General features: G+C 39.0%; 1 protein-coding gene across 5 annotated transcripts in view; it reads right to left on the bottom strand.

Annotated features, from left to right (window-relative positions):
* The window catches only part of GRAMD1C (GRAM domain containing 1C), a 99,390-nt gene that overhangs the window by 29,381 nt on the left and 49,862 nt on the right, over positions 1–20,147 (bottom strand). For 2 of the 5 annotated variants that reach the window (XM_059891361.1, XM_024997885.2), the window contains 3 exons: positions 19,916–20,137; positions 7,333–7,451; positions 4,048–4,180 (listed from right to left, as the gene is read on the bottom strand). In XM_059891361.1, the coding sequence (XP_059747344.1) occupies positions 4,048–4,180; positions 7,333–7,451; positions 19,916–19,921 (258 nt within the window). In that variant the 5' untranslated portion in view covers positions 19,922–20,137. Of the gene's footprint in view, positions 1–36; positions 88–4,047; positions 4,181–7,332; positions 7,452–19,915; positions 20,138–20,147 lie in introns of those variants that run through there. The other 3 variants (XM_059891414.1, NM_001103229.2, XM_010801076.4) reach the window with 2 other exon arrangements.

Here is a 20,147-nt window from a genome sequence, read left to right as displayed (position 1 = left end):
AAGGAGTCAAACCCAATTAGTTTCCCCAGGCAATACCTGCCCCATCAACTGAAGGAAGAGAACTCACTCATCTCTCAGGACCAGTAACTAAAGGGAAAAGGGAAAGAAAATAGAGATATAAAAGTCACATCAGAGTACAGTGAGGGAGAACAGATTAAAGGAGAAAGATTAAAGCAAATCCATAAGAATACAGTTGGATTTACTGTTAAGGGACTAAGGGGTTGTACATTAAAATATATTCAATATATACTGCTATCCATACTTTCTGGAAATGGCTTCATAAAGATATATCAAATTATAAAGAAATTTCTGTAATAAATTTAATATTAGGCCTTAAATTATGAATGCTATTACTATGTTAGTAGTAGTCTAGTAGCAGAGTACTGTAATTAGGCTTAATAGAACAGTGTGAAAAATACAAACCATATGACAGTGTACTTTCTTGCATTGTCTGCATATAAGCAGATGAAAGACAGCAAAAGCATATAATCGTTCTACCTCCTGCCCCGTGAGATCTTAGGGCAGCCCTGAACAACAGAAGCAGCTCCAGGGAGGAGGAGCTCCAGGAAAGCAGAATAACAACTGGGACCCAGGACACAATTTATTAAAATATTACACTACCCTAAGTCAGAGGATTGACTTTTCAATCAGAGATTACTGTTAAAGTCAAGACTTGATTTATTCAGGAGTTCCACACTACAAAGCAACATGCTTATTAGCTGACCTAGGACCTCTATAGATGCTGAGTAGAGTAAATTTCCCCACATATTTCTTGTTTTAATTAAGATTTAGTTCCTATTGTAACAAACATGGACAGATACCTATAGGAAAAGGAACATCACTATTTTTGAATGGTTAGCATCCAGATGATTTGTATTTCTTTGTATACTTTTCTATATTTCCTGAATCTTTAAAGAGATTATTAATTTTGTAATTTATTAAAAACTTATTCTTAGGAAATTCTATTTCTTTTTGTTACTACCAACTTTGTTGGAGATTATTAATTTTATATCTTACCAAAAACTTATTCTTAGAAAATTCTATTTCTAACTTTTTGTTATTACCAACCTTGTTGGAAGTAAAAATGAAACAAAGTGACATGATACTTGATATCTGAGAATCTCACTGTACTTCTCCTCTGGAATGTAAAAGGCAAAAAGGGACCAAACTTCTAGATTACTTATATTCCATAAACTGAAAACATCTATCCTAAACATCAATGAAATGTATAATCAAACTTAAAACATTAAATTACTCCTCTACATCCATTTCTTTTTCTTAGAGAAAGTATGACTTCCTTTAAGAACAAAACTAGAAGGGCCAACAGATTAACTATCTTAAGAACAGGTACAGAAGACATTGTCAAAGAAGCTGTAGGAAGGACTCAAGGAATATTAATATTAATAGTTCTGAAAACCTAGTCTCAAAGTCAGATATGTGTAAAGGGATAAGGGGACTGCAAGAGATACCCTGTCCTGTTAAACCCCAAAACTCAGTGGCTTGTTCTTCTTAGTGAAAGCATACAAGGGGATTGGCATTCAGAATCACCTCCCTTACACAAGTAGTAAGTTCCTAAGTGTCTCTTGATGAATGAGTTTTACATGAAATCCACAACACAAAATCAGACTGAGATAGATGCATGATGGTCGCCTGAAACAAGCTGAAAACTTGTGGGCCTTTTACATAATCTATTTCACTGTTTCCCAAACATTTATTCACAACAGATGCTGGGAGCTCCGTGAGAGAAGGTAAAAGGGGTCCATTGCTGGCCACACACAGATTCGTCTTCAACTATAATGTGTGCCATAGTTGCTTCAGTCGTGTCCGACTCTCTGTGACCCTGTGGACTGTAGCCCGCCAGGCTCACCATCCATGGGATTCTCCAGGCAAGAATACTGGAGTGGGTTGCCATTTCCTTCCCCATTCAACTATAATAGATTATGGTTACTGAATACTTAATACGTGTCAAGGACTATTCAATGTACTTTCACATATATTAATTAATTTAGTCCTTACTTAAAAATTCCTATGGGGTATTAGTGTCCTCATCTTATTGTTGAGAAAAGAAAGGCATAGAGAGGCTAAGTAATTCATTTATTTCAGGTCATACAGTTAGAAAGTGGCAGAGGTAGAGTATGAAACCAGTGCTTTGATTTAAAATAAGAAATTCAGCACTGGCCCAAAATTTGCATCACCAATCAGAAGAACAAAAGCTGCACACTCTCATCACTTAGAATGTGGTTTCTAAGTGCAATCCTTCACTAAAATCTATGGCTCCTTAGACAAGTAGCTGATACTAAGTCTGGGACTGAAAACATAAAAAATGTGCTTGGGACACATTATTGTAGAAAGAAAGGAAGCTGTCAAAAATAATCGAGTATTTCAAAAGGACAGAGGAGCCAACTTGAAGGGGCTCCCATTGGCAGAGGGGACAATCTGAGTATAACAAGTAATAATGATGATGACTGTGATTGATAGAAACTCACCAAAACTTTTTAAAAAATTGGTAGGCTTATAATAATACTTGAAAAAATAGAGGAAGAAACTAACTAGCTAAAGTGCAAGTCGCTCAGTTGTGTCTGACTCTTTGTGACCCCATGGACTATACAGTGCCCATGGAATTCTCCAGGCCAGAATACTAGAGTGGTAGCCTTTCCCTTAGGAGAAGGCAATGGCACCCCACTCCAGTACTCTTGCCTGGAAAATCCCATGGACGGAGGAGCCTGGTGGGCTGCAGTCCATGGGGTCGCTAAAAGTCAGACACAGCTGAGCGACTTCACTTTCACTTTTCACTTTCATGCACTGGAGAAGGAAATGGCAACCCACTCCAGTGTTCTTGCCTGGAGAATCTCAGGGACGGAGGAGCCTGGTGAGCTGCCATCTATGGGGTCACACAGAGTCAGACATGACTGAAGTGACTTAGCAGCAGCAGCCTTTCCCTTTTCCAGGGGATCTTCCCAACCCAGGGATTGAACCCAGGTCGCCAGAATCGCAGGTGGATTCTTTACCAGCTGAGCCATAAGGGAAGCCCAAGAATACTGGAGTGGGTAGCCTATCCCTTCTCCAGGGGATCTTCCCGACCCAGGAATAGAACCAGGGTCTCCTGCATTGCAGGTGGATTCTTTACCAACTGAGCTATCAGGGAAGCCCTAACTAGCTAACTAGCTATGAAAATTAACTGGATGTGTCTGATTTAGTGGGCTTCCCAGGTGGTGCTAGTGGTAAAGAACCCACCTGCCAATGCAGGAGATGTAAGAGACATGGGTTTGATCTCTGGGAAGATCCCTTAAAGGAAATGGCAACCGATTTCTTGCCTGGAGAATCCCATGGACAGGGGAGCCTGGTGGGCTACAGTCCATAGCATTGGAAAGAGTGCAACACGACTAAAGCAACTTAGCACGTATGTCTGATTTAGTAGTTAGTTTAATAAGCATTTGTTGTTACTTGAGCATGGTGCTCAGGGTTCTCACCTCCCCTTCAAAACTGATCCTTCCATTACATACACTATCTATTCTGAGAACAATTCTGCTATGAATTTTTCCACCTTAATTTTTAAAAATGTCTATCCCCTTGATAGGGGCTTCCCCAGTGGCTCAGCAGTAAAGAATTCCCTGCAATGCAGCGCAGGAGAAGTGGGTTCGATCCCTGGGTCGGGAAGATCTCCTGGAGGACAGGATGGCTGAAGAATACCCACTTCAGTACTCTTGCCTGGAGAATCCCGAGGTCAGAGGAGCCCAGCAGGCAACAGTCCATAGGGTCGCAAAGAGTCAGACACAACTGAACTGACTTAGCATGCACGCATCCTCCTTACTGATGTTCAGGAAACTGCCTGGTAACTCTGCACCATATCCAGGTCTGAACAGAAACATATATTATTCCCATATAATCTCTGCTACTTAAAGGCTTAAAACTCTTGCCCTAAAATAAAAGAGCAGCTTCACATCTTAAGTGTTTAAACATTTTGTATACTGTATTTTTATTTGATCTTCCATTATGATGAAAACATGGTAATTTCAGATAGATTTTAAAAGGGAATCATATACCAACCCCTTTTGGTGAATTTCCTTCAATTGACTCTGATTCTGAAGCCCGACTAATTGATTCACGGGTAAAACTGATTGACTTGGATAATTTTTCATCTCTCTCCCCATAGTCATCCAGGCTGCTTCTTCCCAGACTTCTGTAAGAAACAGAGCATAGAAACATAAACAAGGTTACTTCTGAACAAATAACTGATTTAGTCTCCTCATTCAGGTCCTTTTCTATAATAAAGCATTTTGAAGACAATTTTTTTAAAGTAACAGATAAGCTTCTACCTATAACAAAGTTATATTCTTAACTCACATGCAAATTGATCTCACTGCTGAAAATAAAATATGCTTACATAAGATTTTATAAACTTCAGAAACCATTTAAAAATGAACCAAGTACAAATGGCCATAACAGCAACTAATACATTGAACACTGCTTGTTTAAGTTTTAGTTGTGAACAATGAAGATGCTTCGAAAGGGTCAAGGTAAGTGTTTGAGTTGGATGCCAGATGGCACCAGAAGGCAGTTTTAGATCTCATCCCCTCCCTTCAGATTCAGTCCCAGCTGAGATAGCACATCTCTCTGAGAAGGGGCACCTCCCGACGTCTGAGCACAGAGCCCATCCATCAGTCCATGCTCTCCTCATTCCTGAGAACAAAAATTCCTAAGGTTAAAGGAGAAACTTCTCAAATGATCATAGGGACACAGACTACAATAAATGCCTTAGGACTTGCTTTTCTTCTTTCAGGGAGTGGAAAAAAAAAAAGGAAAGTGTATGAAATATAAAAGGAGCACAAAAGGATCTCATTTCCAGTGCTCAACTTTATTGAGCGATTAGTATTACTATTTGATCATTACTATATTTAGATGTAAAGCTCTTCTAAAATAAAGTAGTAGCCTGACATCTGAAGCCAAGTTATCCTGAGAAAGAAACAGAAAAGCCAGAAGAGTCTATACTATACTATTCCACTCAAGTAATACTTAGATCTACTCCTGGCCAATAGAATGGTAGCACCTTGAAGGAACAGGAAAAACGGCTCCTAAAGACAAAACCACGAGCTGAGTGCCTGTAGCTGAGGATTTTAAAGATGGAGGTGGATTGTGGAAAAATAAAAAAAAAGAGGACGGACAATGAAGAAAAGATTGAAAGTGAAGAGAAAAAAGATGAAAGAGCAAAGGAAATAAAGGTCTGGAAAGGTGTGAGGCAGACACACTTCTCTCAGAGGTTGGAAGAACGGGAAAAGAGTAGAAGAGCAAATGAGGATCCCGCCACATCTTCTTTTAGAAAGCACTCAGTCACCTGAAGAAAAGCTGGATGTTACACTGTGTTACCGTGCACAAAGCAGCAGATCAAAAATATTTACTCCTTCTGTCTTCAAAGACTAGAAACTTTTCAAGTCGGCAGGGACCTTGGAGATCACCTAGTTTAACTGCCTCCTTTCACAGATGAATAAACTGAGGATCAGAAAGGCTAAGCGATTTGCCTGAGTTTGCTCAGCTGCTAGGTGGTGGTAAAGTTCAGACTAGAATCCAGATCCTCTTTACCACCATCCAAGGCTCTCTGCATTATGTCAAGTGCTTTTCTACCCAACTCCAGAACCTGAGAGAGGCTAGTAAACTTTACAAGGAGAGTAGTCCAATGGAAATGTTTAGCTTTACAGAAAACTAATACAATATACATGTGTAACCCATGTTAAAAAAAAAAAAAAAAAAGACTGCAAAATATTAGTGCTGAGTTGACACAATATAAATAGGATCAGTACAACTAGAAGACTATCTGGATATGTACACATATTGAGACTTCAAAAGCTTTCCATCTTAAGACTTATTGTTATAGAATTTTAAAATAAATAATTTACCAAATTTTTCATTAAGTTTTAATTCATATACTATAAAATTCACCCAGTTTAAAGTGTACAATACAGTTGTTTACCACCATCACCACTTTTTAATTTTAGAACATTTTTATCACCCCAGAGGAAATCCTATACCCATTAGCAGTCACTTCCATTCTTCCTCTACCCCAGTTCCTGGCAACTACTAACCTACTCTCTATCTGCATGGATTTACTGATTCTGGACTCCACTTCATGTAGGTGGAATCATATAATATATGATCTTTTGTGACTGGCTCCTTTGACTTAGCATAATGCTTACTGCAGAATTTTCACGTATTATCCTGAGTTATTTGTATTGCTTTGATCTCAATTACCACTGGACAAAATGCACTTTTATTTGACAGGTTAATAAAAATGTCCAGTCTTCCAAGTGAATTCCCGTCAGTCAAAAATAGTCTCTCTCTACTCTGAATTTTTTCCACAATACCTATTGCTCTTTTTGGCCCTTTTCATTTTCAACCTTCTATTAAAAGTATTTGCATTTTCCATAGTGCTATAAGCTCTTTTCATCAATGCATTCAAATATTTATTGAGTGCCAACTACAAGTCAAGCATGACACTAGGGTATCCTTGAGAAAAGTCATATTATCTTTGTACCCTCAAAATATCTTCCAGCTGATTTACTTTATTGTTACATGTATGTTAGGTAGCATATTCCAAATAGTCAAATATATGGTTTTTCCAGTAGTCATGTATGGAGGTGAGAGTTGAACCATAAAGAAGTGCTAAAGAACTGATGCTTTTGAACTGTGGTGCTGGAGAAGACTCTTAAGAGTCCCTTGGACAGCAAGGAGATCAAACCAGTCAATCCTAAAGGAAATATTCATTGGATATTCATTGGAATATTCATTGGAAGGACTGATGCTGATGCTGAGGCTCCAATGCTTTGGCCACCTGATGCAAAGAGCCAACTCATTAGAAAAGACCCTGATGCTGGGAAAGATTGAAGGCAGGAGGAGAAGGGGACGACAGAGGATGAGATGGTTGGATGACATCACTGACTCTATGGATATGAGTTTGAGCAAACTCCGAGAGATAGTGAAGGACAGGGAAGCCTGGCATGCTGTAGTCCATGGGGTCACAAAGAGTTGGACATGACTGAGCGGCTGAACAATAAATGAGCTAAGAACTTAGTAGGTACTTCTCCATATCCTTAATAAAAACCCCATGCTTTATGCAAATCCTAGGTGACAGTTAAAAACTTAGAATTACATCATCTGATCTGTATTTGCTTACCAATTAACAAACTATTCATTGTCCTCATCTTTTACTCATTCCACTACAGAGAAGCAAGAGGCAAATTTCACCCAAGGTGAAAGAGAAAACCTGAATTAATAGTCTAAAAGACTTCTGCTTTGACTAAAGATTGATAGATCTTGACATTTCAAAACATTTTGTGGTACCTTGGCCGCACAGTATCCTCAATCGACAGGGAAAAGTTCTCCATCTCTTCAGCATGTAAGCCTAGCTCAGTGCCATAGTCCTCCTGGAGCAGCTGCCAGAATTCCTGTCTGGTCAAGCCCTAGAATGACACGAAGATTAGCCTAACCATTGGGAACATAACAAATTATAACACAGTAATTCAAAACATGAACTCTGACGTCAAAATGACCAGCTGTGCTGTTACTAATGTATGGCTTTGGAGTTGTTTGACCTTCTAGATGTCCGTTTTCCGCATCCATAAAAAGTAGGTCAACAGAACGTATCTGACAGAGTTGATACTGGAAATAGGTAGACGATTTTTAAATGTGTACTATAATACCTACTGTGAATGGGAGGCAAGATATTTAAAATCCTCTTTTTATAAAATAATTTGTTAATAGTTTCTGGCAATTACTAATCTGTAATTTAAAATTTGCAATCCAACCAGTGTACCAGGGTGGTGGATCACCATTCAGAATTCCAATCAATTCAGAATCCCCTCCCCTTAATTTATAATGTATCTGAATATTTTAACTATATGTGAAACCTCATATATCAATAAATTTTAAATTATATTTTCCTAAAATGCAAAAGTCTGGAGTTTAGAATATTTCCTTTTTTATTTTTATTTAAAGGTTTTTTTTAATGTTGACCATTTTTATAGTCTTTATTGAATTTGTTACAATAGTGCTTCTGTTTTATGCTTTGGTTTTTTGACTGTGAGGCATGTAGAATCTTAGCTTTCTGACTAGGGATCAAACCCATCCCTGCTGCTCTAGAAGGTGAAGTCTAATCACTGGACCACCAGGGAAGTCTTTATTTTTATTTATTTTTCATAAAGTTCAGCTTGTTCTTTCTTTGTAAGTATCACTGGTGGTTGTTCAGTCGCTCAGTCATGTCTGACTCTCGGCAACCCCATGTACCGCAGCATGCCAGGCTTCCCTGTCCTTTACCATCTCCCAGAGTTTGCTCAAACTCATGTCCATTGAGTCGGTGATGCCGTCCAAACATCTCATCCTGTTATTCCCTTCTGCTCCTGCCTTGAATCTTTCCCAGCATCAGGGTCTTTTCCAATAAGTTGGCTCTTCTCATCAGGTGGCCAAAGTATTGGAGTTTCACCTTCAAGGTACTATCAGTCCTTCCAAGAATATTCAGGGCTGATTTCCTTTAGGATTGACTGGTTTGATCTCCTTGCAGTCCAAGGGACTCTCAAGAGTTTTCTCCAACACTACAGTTCAAAAGCATCAATTCTTCAGTGCTCAGCCTTTTTTATGGTTCAACTCTCATATCCATACATGACTACTGGAAAAACCATAGCTTTGATTAGACAGACCTTTGTCATTAAAGTGACCTCTCCTTTAATACACTATCTAGGTTCATCATAGCTTTTCTTCCAAGGAGCAAATGTCTTTAATTTCATGGTTGCAGTCACTATTCGAAGTGATTTTGGAGCCCAAGAAAATAAAGTCTATTACTGTCTCCCCATCTATTTGCCATGAAGTGATAAGACTGGATGGCATGATCGTTTTTTGAATGTTGAGTTTTAAGCCAGCTTTTCACTCTCATCTTTCACCTTCATCATGAGGCTCTTTAGTTCTTTGCTTTCTGCCATTAGGGTGGTGTCATCTGTGTATCTGAGGTTATTGACATTTCTCCTGGCAACCTTAATTCGAGCCTGTGCTTCATCCAGTCTGTCATTTTTCATGATATACTCTGCATATAAGTTAAATAAGGAGAGTGACAGTATACAGCCTTGACGTACTCCTTTCCCAATTTGGAACCAGTCCATTGTTCCATGTCTGGTTCTAACTGTTGCTTCTTGACCTGCATACAGGTTTCTCAGGAGGCAAGTAAGGTGATCTCTTTAAGAATTTTCCACAGTTTGTTGTGATCCACACGTCGGTCTTTAGCGCAAAGAAGCAGATGCTTTTCTGGAATTCCCTTGTTTTTTCTATGATCCAGCAGATGCTGGCAATTGATCTCTGGTTCCTCTGCCTTTTCTAAATCCTGCTTGGACATATGGAAGTTCTCGGTTCACATATTGTTGAAGCCTAGGTTGAAGGATTTTGAGCATTACCTTGTTAGTATGTGAAATGAGTAGAATTGTGTGGTAATTTGAAATTCTTTGGCATAGCCTTTCTTTGGGATTGGAATGAAAACTGATCTTGCCCAGTCCTGCGGCCACTGCTGAGTTTTCCTAAGTTGCTGGCATACTGAGTGCAGCATTTTCACAACATCATCTTTTAGGATTTGAAATAGCTCAGCTGGAATTCCATCACCTCCACCAGCTTTGTTCTTAGTAATGCTTCCTAAGGCCCACTTCACTTCATACTCTAGGATGTCTGATTCTAGTGAGTGACGATATCATCATGGTTATCTGGGTCATTAAGACCTTTTTTGTACAGTTCTTCTGTCTATTCTTGTCACCTCTTCTTAATATCTTCTGTTTCTGTTAAGTCCATCAGGGTTAAATAATCTAATATAAAAAAGTCATGTATTACAAAGGAAAACAAAAATATTATGAAAATCAATGGTCTGATTTTTAGAAACATTATAGATGGTTAATTACATAATTAAGCAAGGTAGAGGAAGGCAGCATTACATGAAGCAATTGCTGGCAAGATTCTTTACTTCTCTCATTCATTCAACAGATATTTATTTAGAACCTACCAAATGTATAGGACAACCCAGGTGGCTCAGTGGTAAAGAATCTGCCTAAAATGTGGGAGATGTAGGTTTGACCCCTGGGTTGGGGAAGATCCTCTGGAGAAGGAAATGGCAACCCACTCCAGTAGTCTTGCCTGAAAAATTCCATGAACAGAGGAGCCTGATGGGCTACAGTCCATGGGGTCACAAAATAGTCAGACACAAGTTAGTGACTAAACCACATCAAATGTATATTACTACACTAGATACTAAAAAGGATAAAAATGATATCCCACTTGTTCTCTAACAACTTATTATAATATAGTTGAAAAAACATGGGAAACTTTTATGTAAAAGTTAAATAGGACAAACTATAACATTATTACGTACTAAAGAACTGATGGAATCAACATGATATAGAAGTATAAAAGAAAGAAACATTAGTGTGATTTAGGATGATCAGAAAAGGCTTCCATTATAGAAGGGTCTTCAGCTGAACTGAAGGTATACAACAAACAGAGGAAATGGAGAAATTAAAAAATTGGGAAGCGGAAGTCTACATAACAATATAGAATAAATACATGAAAAACACAGGCAATATTTGTTCTGAAGTCAGTAAACACTGTATCAAACTACTTGGAGTAAGAAATTTAAGTGAGGAAGTAGTAGGGATAAATATAGAGATTTTACAGGGCCAAAACATACAGATATCTTGAATTCTTCCCAGCTATTCTCGACAACATTTCCTTTTTTTTTCTCTGTATATCTGCTCTGTCTAGTAGCTTTGGTATCTGTTATGTTACACTAGATGACCTTCATCATTTCATGGAAACTCAAAGGCATTAAGAACAAAATTTCTGCACTTTGGACTGCTAGTTCCCAGATGACTAGCATTTCATAAGAGTAGCTGTTGAAACTTCAGATATTATTTTAAAAAGTCAAAAATATCCAAACAGTTACCTACAATAAAGTTATTCAAGCTGGGTAAAATGTCAGGTTACTTTGTTTGGGGCTGAATTCTATTAACCTAGAGTGGTTATCTCAGGCTGATAAGAAACTCTCATTGGAAATAATGAACGTCTAATAAACAGTAAACAATAAGGTTCTAACATTTTATTATTTAATATACACAACTTATTTGGTGGATAAAAAGTCTTTTGAAGCATAGTGTCCATAGAATAAAAATAACAAGGATCACTAGTGATAGAGAGGGAGAAGGCAATGGCACCCCACTCCAGTACTCTTGCCTGGAAAATCCCATGGATGGAGGAGCCTGGTAGGCTGCAGTCCATGGGGTCGCTAAGAGTCGGACACAACTGAGCGACTTCACTTTCACTTTCCACTTTCATGCATTGGAGAAGGAAATGGCAACCCACTCCAGTGTTCTTGCCTGGAGAATTCCATGGACGGAGAAGCCTGGTGGGCTGCAGTCCATGGGGTCACACAGAGTCGGACACGACTGAAGCGATTTAGTAGTAGTAGTAGTAGTGGTGGTAGAGAAAGTTAAGAAACAACTGTGCTTGATCCTAAAGGTACCCCAACCTGTCTGACTCTTACTCCAGAAGAACCATTTGTGAATAGCTTTTTTTTTTTTTTAACAATAGCAGTTAGCTAATACTGATAATTAGCTCTGATAATTATAACTGATATATTCCAAAGATGTTATCTTTGAAACACTTTCAATGTCATAAATGCGTGGTTAACTTGATAAAGAGAAACAAGCAATATTTCAATATACTTATGGAAGATTAAGCTTTTATAAAAACTCTTCAGGAAATAATAGGTATCAAAATATCCCCAAAACAAACTAAAACAAATAAACAATGAGCTATACACTCTGACAGCATCCTAAGAGTGAAAGAAATGAAACCTATGAGTAAAATAGTAACAATAAAAATACAATTTTATTTGACTACATATATAAATGTTTTAAATACATTATAAGATACTATCAGGAAGTTAATAGAGTAACTTCAATATATTTTAATCTATTAATTCAATACAAATATATAAGGTTAAGAGAAAACAAAATAGAACTCATTTAATTTGCCACTTATAGATTTGCTAATTTGTTAAAAATGATTTTTTCTACAAAGTTGGCACAAAGTCACCAACATGATTATTTACAGCCATGTTGAATATTCAAACACTAAAACATATACCCAGACTGATATTCATAATTCTTTCAATAATCAGCAGCAGAACCTGGGTTAAGTAACCTTAAAGAAAATTTAAATCTTAAACAAAGGTTGACCACCTACCTGGGAACAATGGGGAGGAAGGCTCCCTGTTCAGTCTGCTGAGACGAATCAAGCAGTAATCAGATAAGGCTCAAAAGTCAGATCAATTTCTAGCCCTGAAAGCTTTGTATTCTAAGTACACTGCAAGGTTTCTCTACAGTAGAGTTTCAAACATTTAATGACAACTATGTAAAATCACTGCTTTAATCTTCTAGTTTTGTTATGAATTTTCCTTATAAAAGACAAGCTCTACTATAATTTAAAGCACATTATTATTTCCTGGTTTGTAGAACCAGCACTCTTCCAGGCTGCCGGTCAGAATGCAGAATTGGAAGTTACACCTCACTCTACAGGTTCCCAAGCCACGCCTACTAGAAGAAGGTAGGTAAACAGGGCTTTATTAAAGGGACAGGTCCCAATTTCTTCTGTTCTACACATCGATTAGAAACAATAAAATGCAAATGAAAATACCTTGCTTATGCTCCAATATGTAAAACGCCTATTGCAATAATATCTTAATCTTTTTGTTAAAGTTAAATATTCGATATATTAAGGATTAAATTTTCTTCTCTATGCCGATACCTCCTATTCAATCCTGTCAATGTCATCACTTCTTCATATACCACTTCTTCAGTGCTAAGTCACATCCCCATGAGACTCCTGCATTAACCCTTTACAACTATCAAGGATTTCGTTTCTTGAGTATTGTAAATAGAATGTCAGGAACGAGCTTTTTGGGTGGAGCAATTCCAAGAAGCAGTCAGTACATTTTTCATCACTCAGACATTTACATCTTGATTACTCAATAATTCTTTCCTTTACAAATATTTTTAACTTTATTCAGAATAATAATTTCCTGGCAGGGACCTTGACTATAGTAAACACTATGAAGAGTCTCAACTACCAGTTCTATTTATTACCCAGAAGAAAAATTTTCATCTAAATGAAAGATCAAATCTTGCCCTAATTTCTACCTAGCTGTTCCAGCTAGAGTGTGACAAGTCAAAGGCTACTTGATGAACTGCAAGGATTAACCTCTTGGTGATGAGATAGGGTTGCTAAAATCTAATCATTTTATACAACAGCAGAATAAGGGACCAAAGTGACACTGGAAGATAGTATTTGCTCAAACTGAAGAGAACTCATTATGGGGTGGGCTTCCACTCCCCAAAAACCAGTGCTCTTGACATATTACGGCACTTCTCATTGACCTAAACCACAGACAAGTATCTTTACTCTACCATGGTAACCACAGAGCTATGAGAAAAACATACATTAACTGTACTGTAAATGATCTTTATATACTTTTGCCAAGTATAAAAATCCAAATGACTGGATACAGAGCAGAGCTCAGCAGGTTTAAGAGGGAAAACAGAACCTAAGCCTGGACCTGAAGAAAGTCCGATATACAAAGGCTGAGTGGAAGAGGAGTACCCAGAAAAAAAGGATAGAAATTCAAGAGAGGCAGAAGAAAGTTCAGAAAGAATGACATGGAAACCAAGGGAAAAAGGTATTTCAAAATAGAGAGACTACACCATGGTGTGAAATGCTGCTGAAATATCAAGAAAGACAAGCTTATGTATGTCAAATTCAAGGGTGCAGAGGAGTGAAGCAATCTGGCAAGCCAGCTGACCATAACTGGAGAGGGCAGGGAGAGGATAACACAGAGAGGAAGAAGGAGAGAGTCTCTAGGGGAGGGGGAAGCAGTCAGGTATGAAGAGCCTATATTCCGTGTTAAATATAAAAGGGAACCTACCAGTTTACACATAGAAAAGCAACAACTGCAGATGTGTGTTTTTAAAAAATATACTTTTAAAATGACAGCTTCTTTGGTAACAACCTGAAGGACAGATTCGAGTGTTTAAAGAGATCTTTAGGACACGACTGTAATGGTTCAAGCTAGAAATGATGAGGGTCTTGATGACCGACATGACACATTGGCAAAGAACAGGTAAGAAAACAAGGATGCACCAGGTTTCTGGCTTGGGTGACTGGTCAGGAGGAGGTATACTTCACTGAGCAAGGGAAACTAGATGGAGGAGTTCTGCCAACCAGAAAGGTAAAAAAGAGGAAACAACAGACAAATACTTCTACACTGCCAGGTTACTATATAGACTATGTGACTAAAATACTTAGCAATTTGCATTTATTTTTTTCCTGGTAGGTTTGAATACTGCTCTTATTAGATGTCTAACACTACTGGAAAACTTCTAGATTTCCAAGTAATTTCAAAAGGAAGAATCATTGGAGAGGGGCGTAAGGAGGAATAAGAAGTTTGGTAAGGCTGAAGAGTCTGCAAGAGGAAGCTGGATGGCACTCTTCTCAAAGATGACACTAACTTGATCAGTCAGTTAACCACTATTTGGAGAATGGCCTCAGCACTGTTGACTTCCTAGAGAGGCACTCAGAGCATCTGACTCAAACCAGCGACACTCACAAGCTGCACACACATGCTCCATAGTAAATACACTAATGCTCAGAAGGGGAACAGTCTTTTCTAGACTTCAGAAGGCATGCATCCTTACCATCCAGGTGCCTGAATACCTTGGAAGTCAGATTAGTAATCAGAAATCTGCATGATAAGCATGAAGTCAGAACAAAGGTAGCCGATTTTTAAGGGAAAAACTACCTGTGATGCTGGTGAAGCCTGATGAGTCACTTCTGTCTCATCTCTGTTCGCTCCTCCAGTGGTCAAAGTCTACCTCTGTGACTTTGCTTTTCTGGCCTAAGTCCTAAGTCCTTGGCCTAAATCTGGCCAAGTCCCCTTCAGATCAACATACTTTTCCTTTATAGATACTAACATAAGTAATCAACTGCTTGTTTTCTTAAATAATTTTTTCTTTTTTGGCTGTGCTGGGTCTTCACTGCTGCTCAGGCTTTCTCTAGTTGCTGCAAGCAGGGGCTACTCTTGGTGCAGTCCACAGGCTTCTAATTGCTGTGGCTTCTCTTGCTGTGGAGCACAGGCTCTAGGGTGTGCGAGCTTCAGTAGTTGCAGCATCTGGGCTTCAGTAGTTGTGGCTCCCAGTGTCTAGACCAATAGGCTCAATAGTTGTGGTGCACAGTCTTAGATGCTCTGTGGCACGTGGGATCTTCTAAGATCAGGGATCAAACCATGTCTCTGCATTACCATGTCTCCTGCATTGACAGATGGATTCTTTACCACTGAACCTTCAGGGAAGCCCTCAATCAACTGTTTTAAACCACTTTTCCCCCAACTGTCATCCTTCAATTACAGATTCCCCAAATAGAAGTTGGAGTGACTTGTATCAAAATTGGGAGAGGGTGGGTCGACATACATTGAAAACCTATCCTCATCACTTCATCTCTAATTCTGACATATGCCTCCTCCTCCTTTTGGCCTTTGGGAATAAGCCTGAAAGCCATTCTGTCTCTTCAAGTCTTAGAATTTAAAATGAGTACAGATTTCTGCTCTATTAGGCCCTGGATTTAAACACTCAGTTCAGTTCAGTTCAGTCACTCAGTCGTGTCCGACTCTTTGTGACTCCATCGACTGCAGCACACCAGGCTTCCCTGTCCATTACCAACTCCCAGAGCGTACTCAAACTCATGTCCATAGAGTCAGTGAAGCCATCCCACCAACTCATCCTCTGTTGTCCCCTTCTCCTCCTGCCTTCAATCTTTCCCATCATCAGTGTCTTTTCCAATGAGTCAGTTCTTCGCATCAGGTGGCCAAAGTACTGGAGTTTCAGCTTCAACATATTCAGGACTGATTTCCTTTAGGATGGACTGGTTGGATCTCTGGTTGGGACTCTCAAGAGTCTTCTCCAACACTACAGTTCAAAAGCATCAATTCTTCAGTGCTCAGCTTTCTTTATAGTCCAACTCTCACATCTATACATGACTACTGGAAAAACCAAAGCTTTGAATAGATGGACCTTTGTTGGCAAAGTAATGTCTCTGCTTTTTAATATGCTATCTAGGTTGGTCATAGCTTTTCTTACAAGGAGAAAGCATCTTGTAATTTCATGGCTGCAGTCACCATCTTCAGTGATTTTGAAGCCCAAGAAAATAAAGTCTGTCACTGTTTTTATTGTTTCCCCATCTATTTGCCATGAAGTGATGGGACCAGATACCATGATCTTAGTTTTCTGAATGTTGAGTTTTAAGCCAACTTTTTCACTCTCCTCTTTCACTTTCATCACAAGGCTCTTTAGTTCTTCGTTTCCTGCTGTAAGTGTGGTGTCATCTGTATATCTGAGGTTATTGATAACCAATAACCTCAATCTCAGTATGTACTCTTTGAGCTTCCCAACAGCCCCACGCACTGGCAAGAGACATCACTGTTACGTCTCTCAGAGGAAAAACAGTGCAAAAAGAACAGTTCAATTTCTGTACACATCCTGCCTACATTAATAGTATCAGTAATCCTAAATCTAACAATATGATAATATCACTAGAAACATGAAAATAGTAACAATGTTGTGGTGGGCTGGGGCCAGACCATAATGTCTCTAAATAAAATCTTAGATTTGGTGGTCTGGCTCTGACACAAAACATGGAAGGGGGAGCAGCTTAACCTCAACCAAACAGTGGAGGACTAGAGGCGGGGGAAGGCTGAGGTTCTCTAAAAAACATAGAAAACACGAATTGTTTGTATCCCAGAAGGGAGCAGTCACTGTCTTCTGGCCCCACAAATCCCAACCACTCAACGTCTATTCTTCAAGAAGGTGCTAAACTCAAAGGCTGTGAACTAAGCTGAAGCGCTATCAATTACAGCATGGATGACAGGGTGACACTTTAGACACATGCCTAAAACTGGAGAAAAGTAAACTAAGCCAAACATCTGAAATAAACTGCCCTTTCTGAAGGAAAGCATCAGAGGAACTGTATGAATGGGGGAAAAAATGGACTTTTAAAAACATTCTTTCTCAAAGGCACCATATCTTCCTCAGACTTTTTTCCCCTCTTGTAGATATATCTTACTGGAGAAATTTAAATACACACATACATGACATACACACACACAGAGAAATTTAAAATCATCCTGTTGTCTTAATCAATCCTAACGGAGTAATCTTTTATATAGATTTATATGCTTTAAGGATTTCTTAGGCAAAAGTAAGCAAAAATAACATATATCATTCTCAAATTCCTGAATTACAAGTAAATATGATTATAATATTCTGAACTTAAACTATCTAAAAATAGTTTGAATATACACAAAATTTATTATTCAAATTACTTGTGTTTTTTCTAGAATTTTGTAGTTAGGCTGTATAATTAATGGATTTTGGTTTTTACCTTCTCTTTAAATACAGGATTACAAAAGATCAACGAATCTAACCAATGTGGCTTATCACTTTAAAAAACTAGAAGATAATTATGGCTCATAAAATTATGGACAACACTAAGACTACATCAAGCACCTAGCCCTAAGCCTGGCACCTAATACTTTCTAAGCGGGAGTTACTATTATTGTTATAGATATTAATAAGTTAAAAAGGACTGTTCTTCAAAGATCACTAAGAGAGTACAGGAAGAGTAGCTATGTTGTTGATTCTGTTTTCTAATTCCTTCTCTCAGTGAATTCTACAGTGTTTAAAATTCCAATTAGGACACCTTTAAAACTGAGATCTCACCTTCAACTTTCATTAAGTTGTGTATAGTATTTAACATATCAGTATAAACACTGATTTTTGTCATAGTATAGACCAGAAACAGTAACCATGCTCTTTATTAAAATGAGAGTATAGGGATATTTCCTGGTGGTCTAGTGGTTAGCACTCTGTGCTTTCACTGCTGAGGGTACGAGTTCAATTCCTGGTCAGGGAACTAAGATCCCATAAGCCATGTGGTATATAGCCTCCCCAAAAATCATTTTAAACTAGAGTATACTGTCCACTTGAAATAGAGTTGCATGTTCAATGTTAAAGATAACCAAGCAATGCAAAGATTTGAAAGGTATAACTACAGTAAAGATGGTGATACTCCTCATGCACACATCAAAAACACAGGTGACATCAGGAAGTTTTCAAAAAGGGTTAGCTTTTACTTGCAGCCTATAGAAAAATGTTACTTGGCTACAATGGCCTCAGAAGTATTCTCCAAGTCCCTCTCTTTCACCCACTTCAAAGAGCTTTTTTTTCCCTTTGACCATTAAATTTCAGATCTCAGTTTCTCCTAGCTCTTCTGTAAGCCTGAACTTTATCATTTCCCTGGAGGTATTTGTTTTCATGAGGATACATCCCAACTCACTTGCATGTGATAAGTGCAAAAGTGATTTGGAGAGGACACTCAGATCCAGGGTATAACAAACACAAACTGCAGTAGCAGTCTCAGGCTCCTTGTTAGAATGAGGGAATGCACTCGGAAAACACTTGGTATTTGGGGGGCAGGGTTAATCACAATATGTCCCTAGGGCAATACTGGAGTTTTCAGCCCCTGCCAGTAAGAGCAGCCCAGGAGGTGAGGTGGGGCCTTCCAGCAGCAGGACCTGGAAGGGCAGAGTGGAGTTGCCGGTGCTTAGGGCTTACTGCACTCACTTGGTGTTCTCCCCAGGTGGTTGCTATGCACCACTGGACCCAGCTTCCTTGGGCCAACCCCCCTAGGCATCTCCCAGGTAGAAGCATGGGCATGGGGTCCGGGGAGACTGGACACCCAAATGACAATACAGACTTAAGGGGGGTGGGAGGAGGTTGACCTTGAGGCTGCCCTGCCCCTCTTGTCTTTTCCCTTAAGGAGAGGGAAAGGGCTGGGCTTGACAAGATCCCCCACCGCCACCCCACCCACTTCTCTCCTCTCTCTCCAGCTCCTGACTTCCAGGTCACTTTGAGTCCCCCAGCATTCAGGGAAAGAGAGAACATTCAAGCAGAGCACTGTTTAAAAGACCCAGACCTCAGCAGCTGCCTGAAAAATCAGAAGCTATTCAATCCTAAGAGCACTCTAGTGAGGGGCTTAGCTGGGAGGTGGGGAGGAGAGGAGGTAAGGTTTCTGACAGTGGTGTTTAAACTCCTGCTAAGAAGGAGCCTTTCTTATAACCTGGAAATCTCTACTCTTCCTTCAAGCCATATATATTTTTTTAAATAACAGCTTTACTGAGCTATAATTTACATATCATAAAATTCACTTTTCTAAAAGCATACAGTATGGAGGTTCCTTAAAAAAACTAAAAATAGAGCTACCATATGATCCAGCAATTCCACTCCTGGGCATATATCCAGAGAAAATCATAATTTGAAAATACACATGCACCCCAATGTTCACTGCAGCACTATTTACAATAGCCAAGATATGGAAGCAACCTAAGTGTCCATCAACACATGAATGGATAAAGAAGATGTGGTGCATACATATAATGGAATGTTACTCAGGCATAAAAAAGAATGAAATAATGCCATTTGCAGCAACATGGATGGACCTAAAGATTATCACACTAAGTGAAGTCAAAGACAAGTATCACATGATATTACTTATATGTGGAATCTAGAGAAATGATACAAATGAACTTACAAACAGAAACAGATGCACAGATTTAGGAAACAAACATGTTTAACAAAGGGGAAAGGTGGTGCAGGGGGGATAGAAATTTGGGATTAACAGATATACATCGCTATGTATAAAACAGATAATCAACAAAGACATGCTATATAGCACAGGGAACTCTACTCAATACTCTGTAATAGCCTATATGGAAAAGAAGTTGAAAAAGAACAAATACCTCCATGTGCTGCACTGTGCTGAGTCACTCAGTCATGTCCACCTCTTTGCGACCCCCATGGACTGTAGCCGGCCAGGCACCTCTGACAATGGGGATTCTCCAGGCCAGAATACTGGAGTCAGGTTGCCATGCCCTCTTCCAGGGGATCTTCCCAACCCAGGGATGGAAACCAGGTCTCCCACACTGCAGGCAGATTCTTTACCATCTGAGTCACCAGGGAAGCTGAGATATA

The sequence above is a fragment of the Bos taurus genome, chromosome 1 (assembly GCF_002263795.3).
Source record: "Bos taurus isolate L1 Dominette 01449 registration number 42190680 breed Hereford chromosome 1, ARS-UCD2.0, whole genome shotgun sequence".
Lineage (NCBI taxonomy): Eukaryota > Metazoa > Chordata > Mammalia > Artiodactyla > Bovidae > Bos > Bos taurus.
This window is presented reverse-complemented; position numbering and strand designations above follow the sequence as displayed.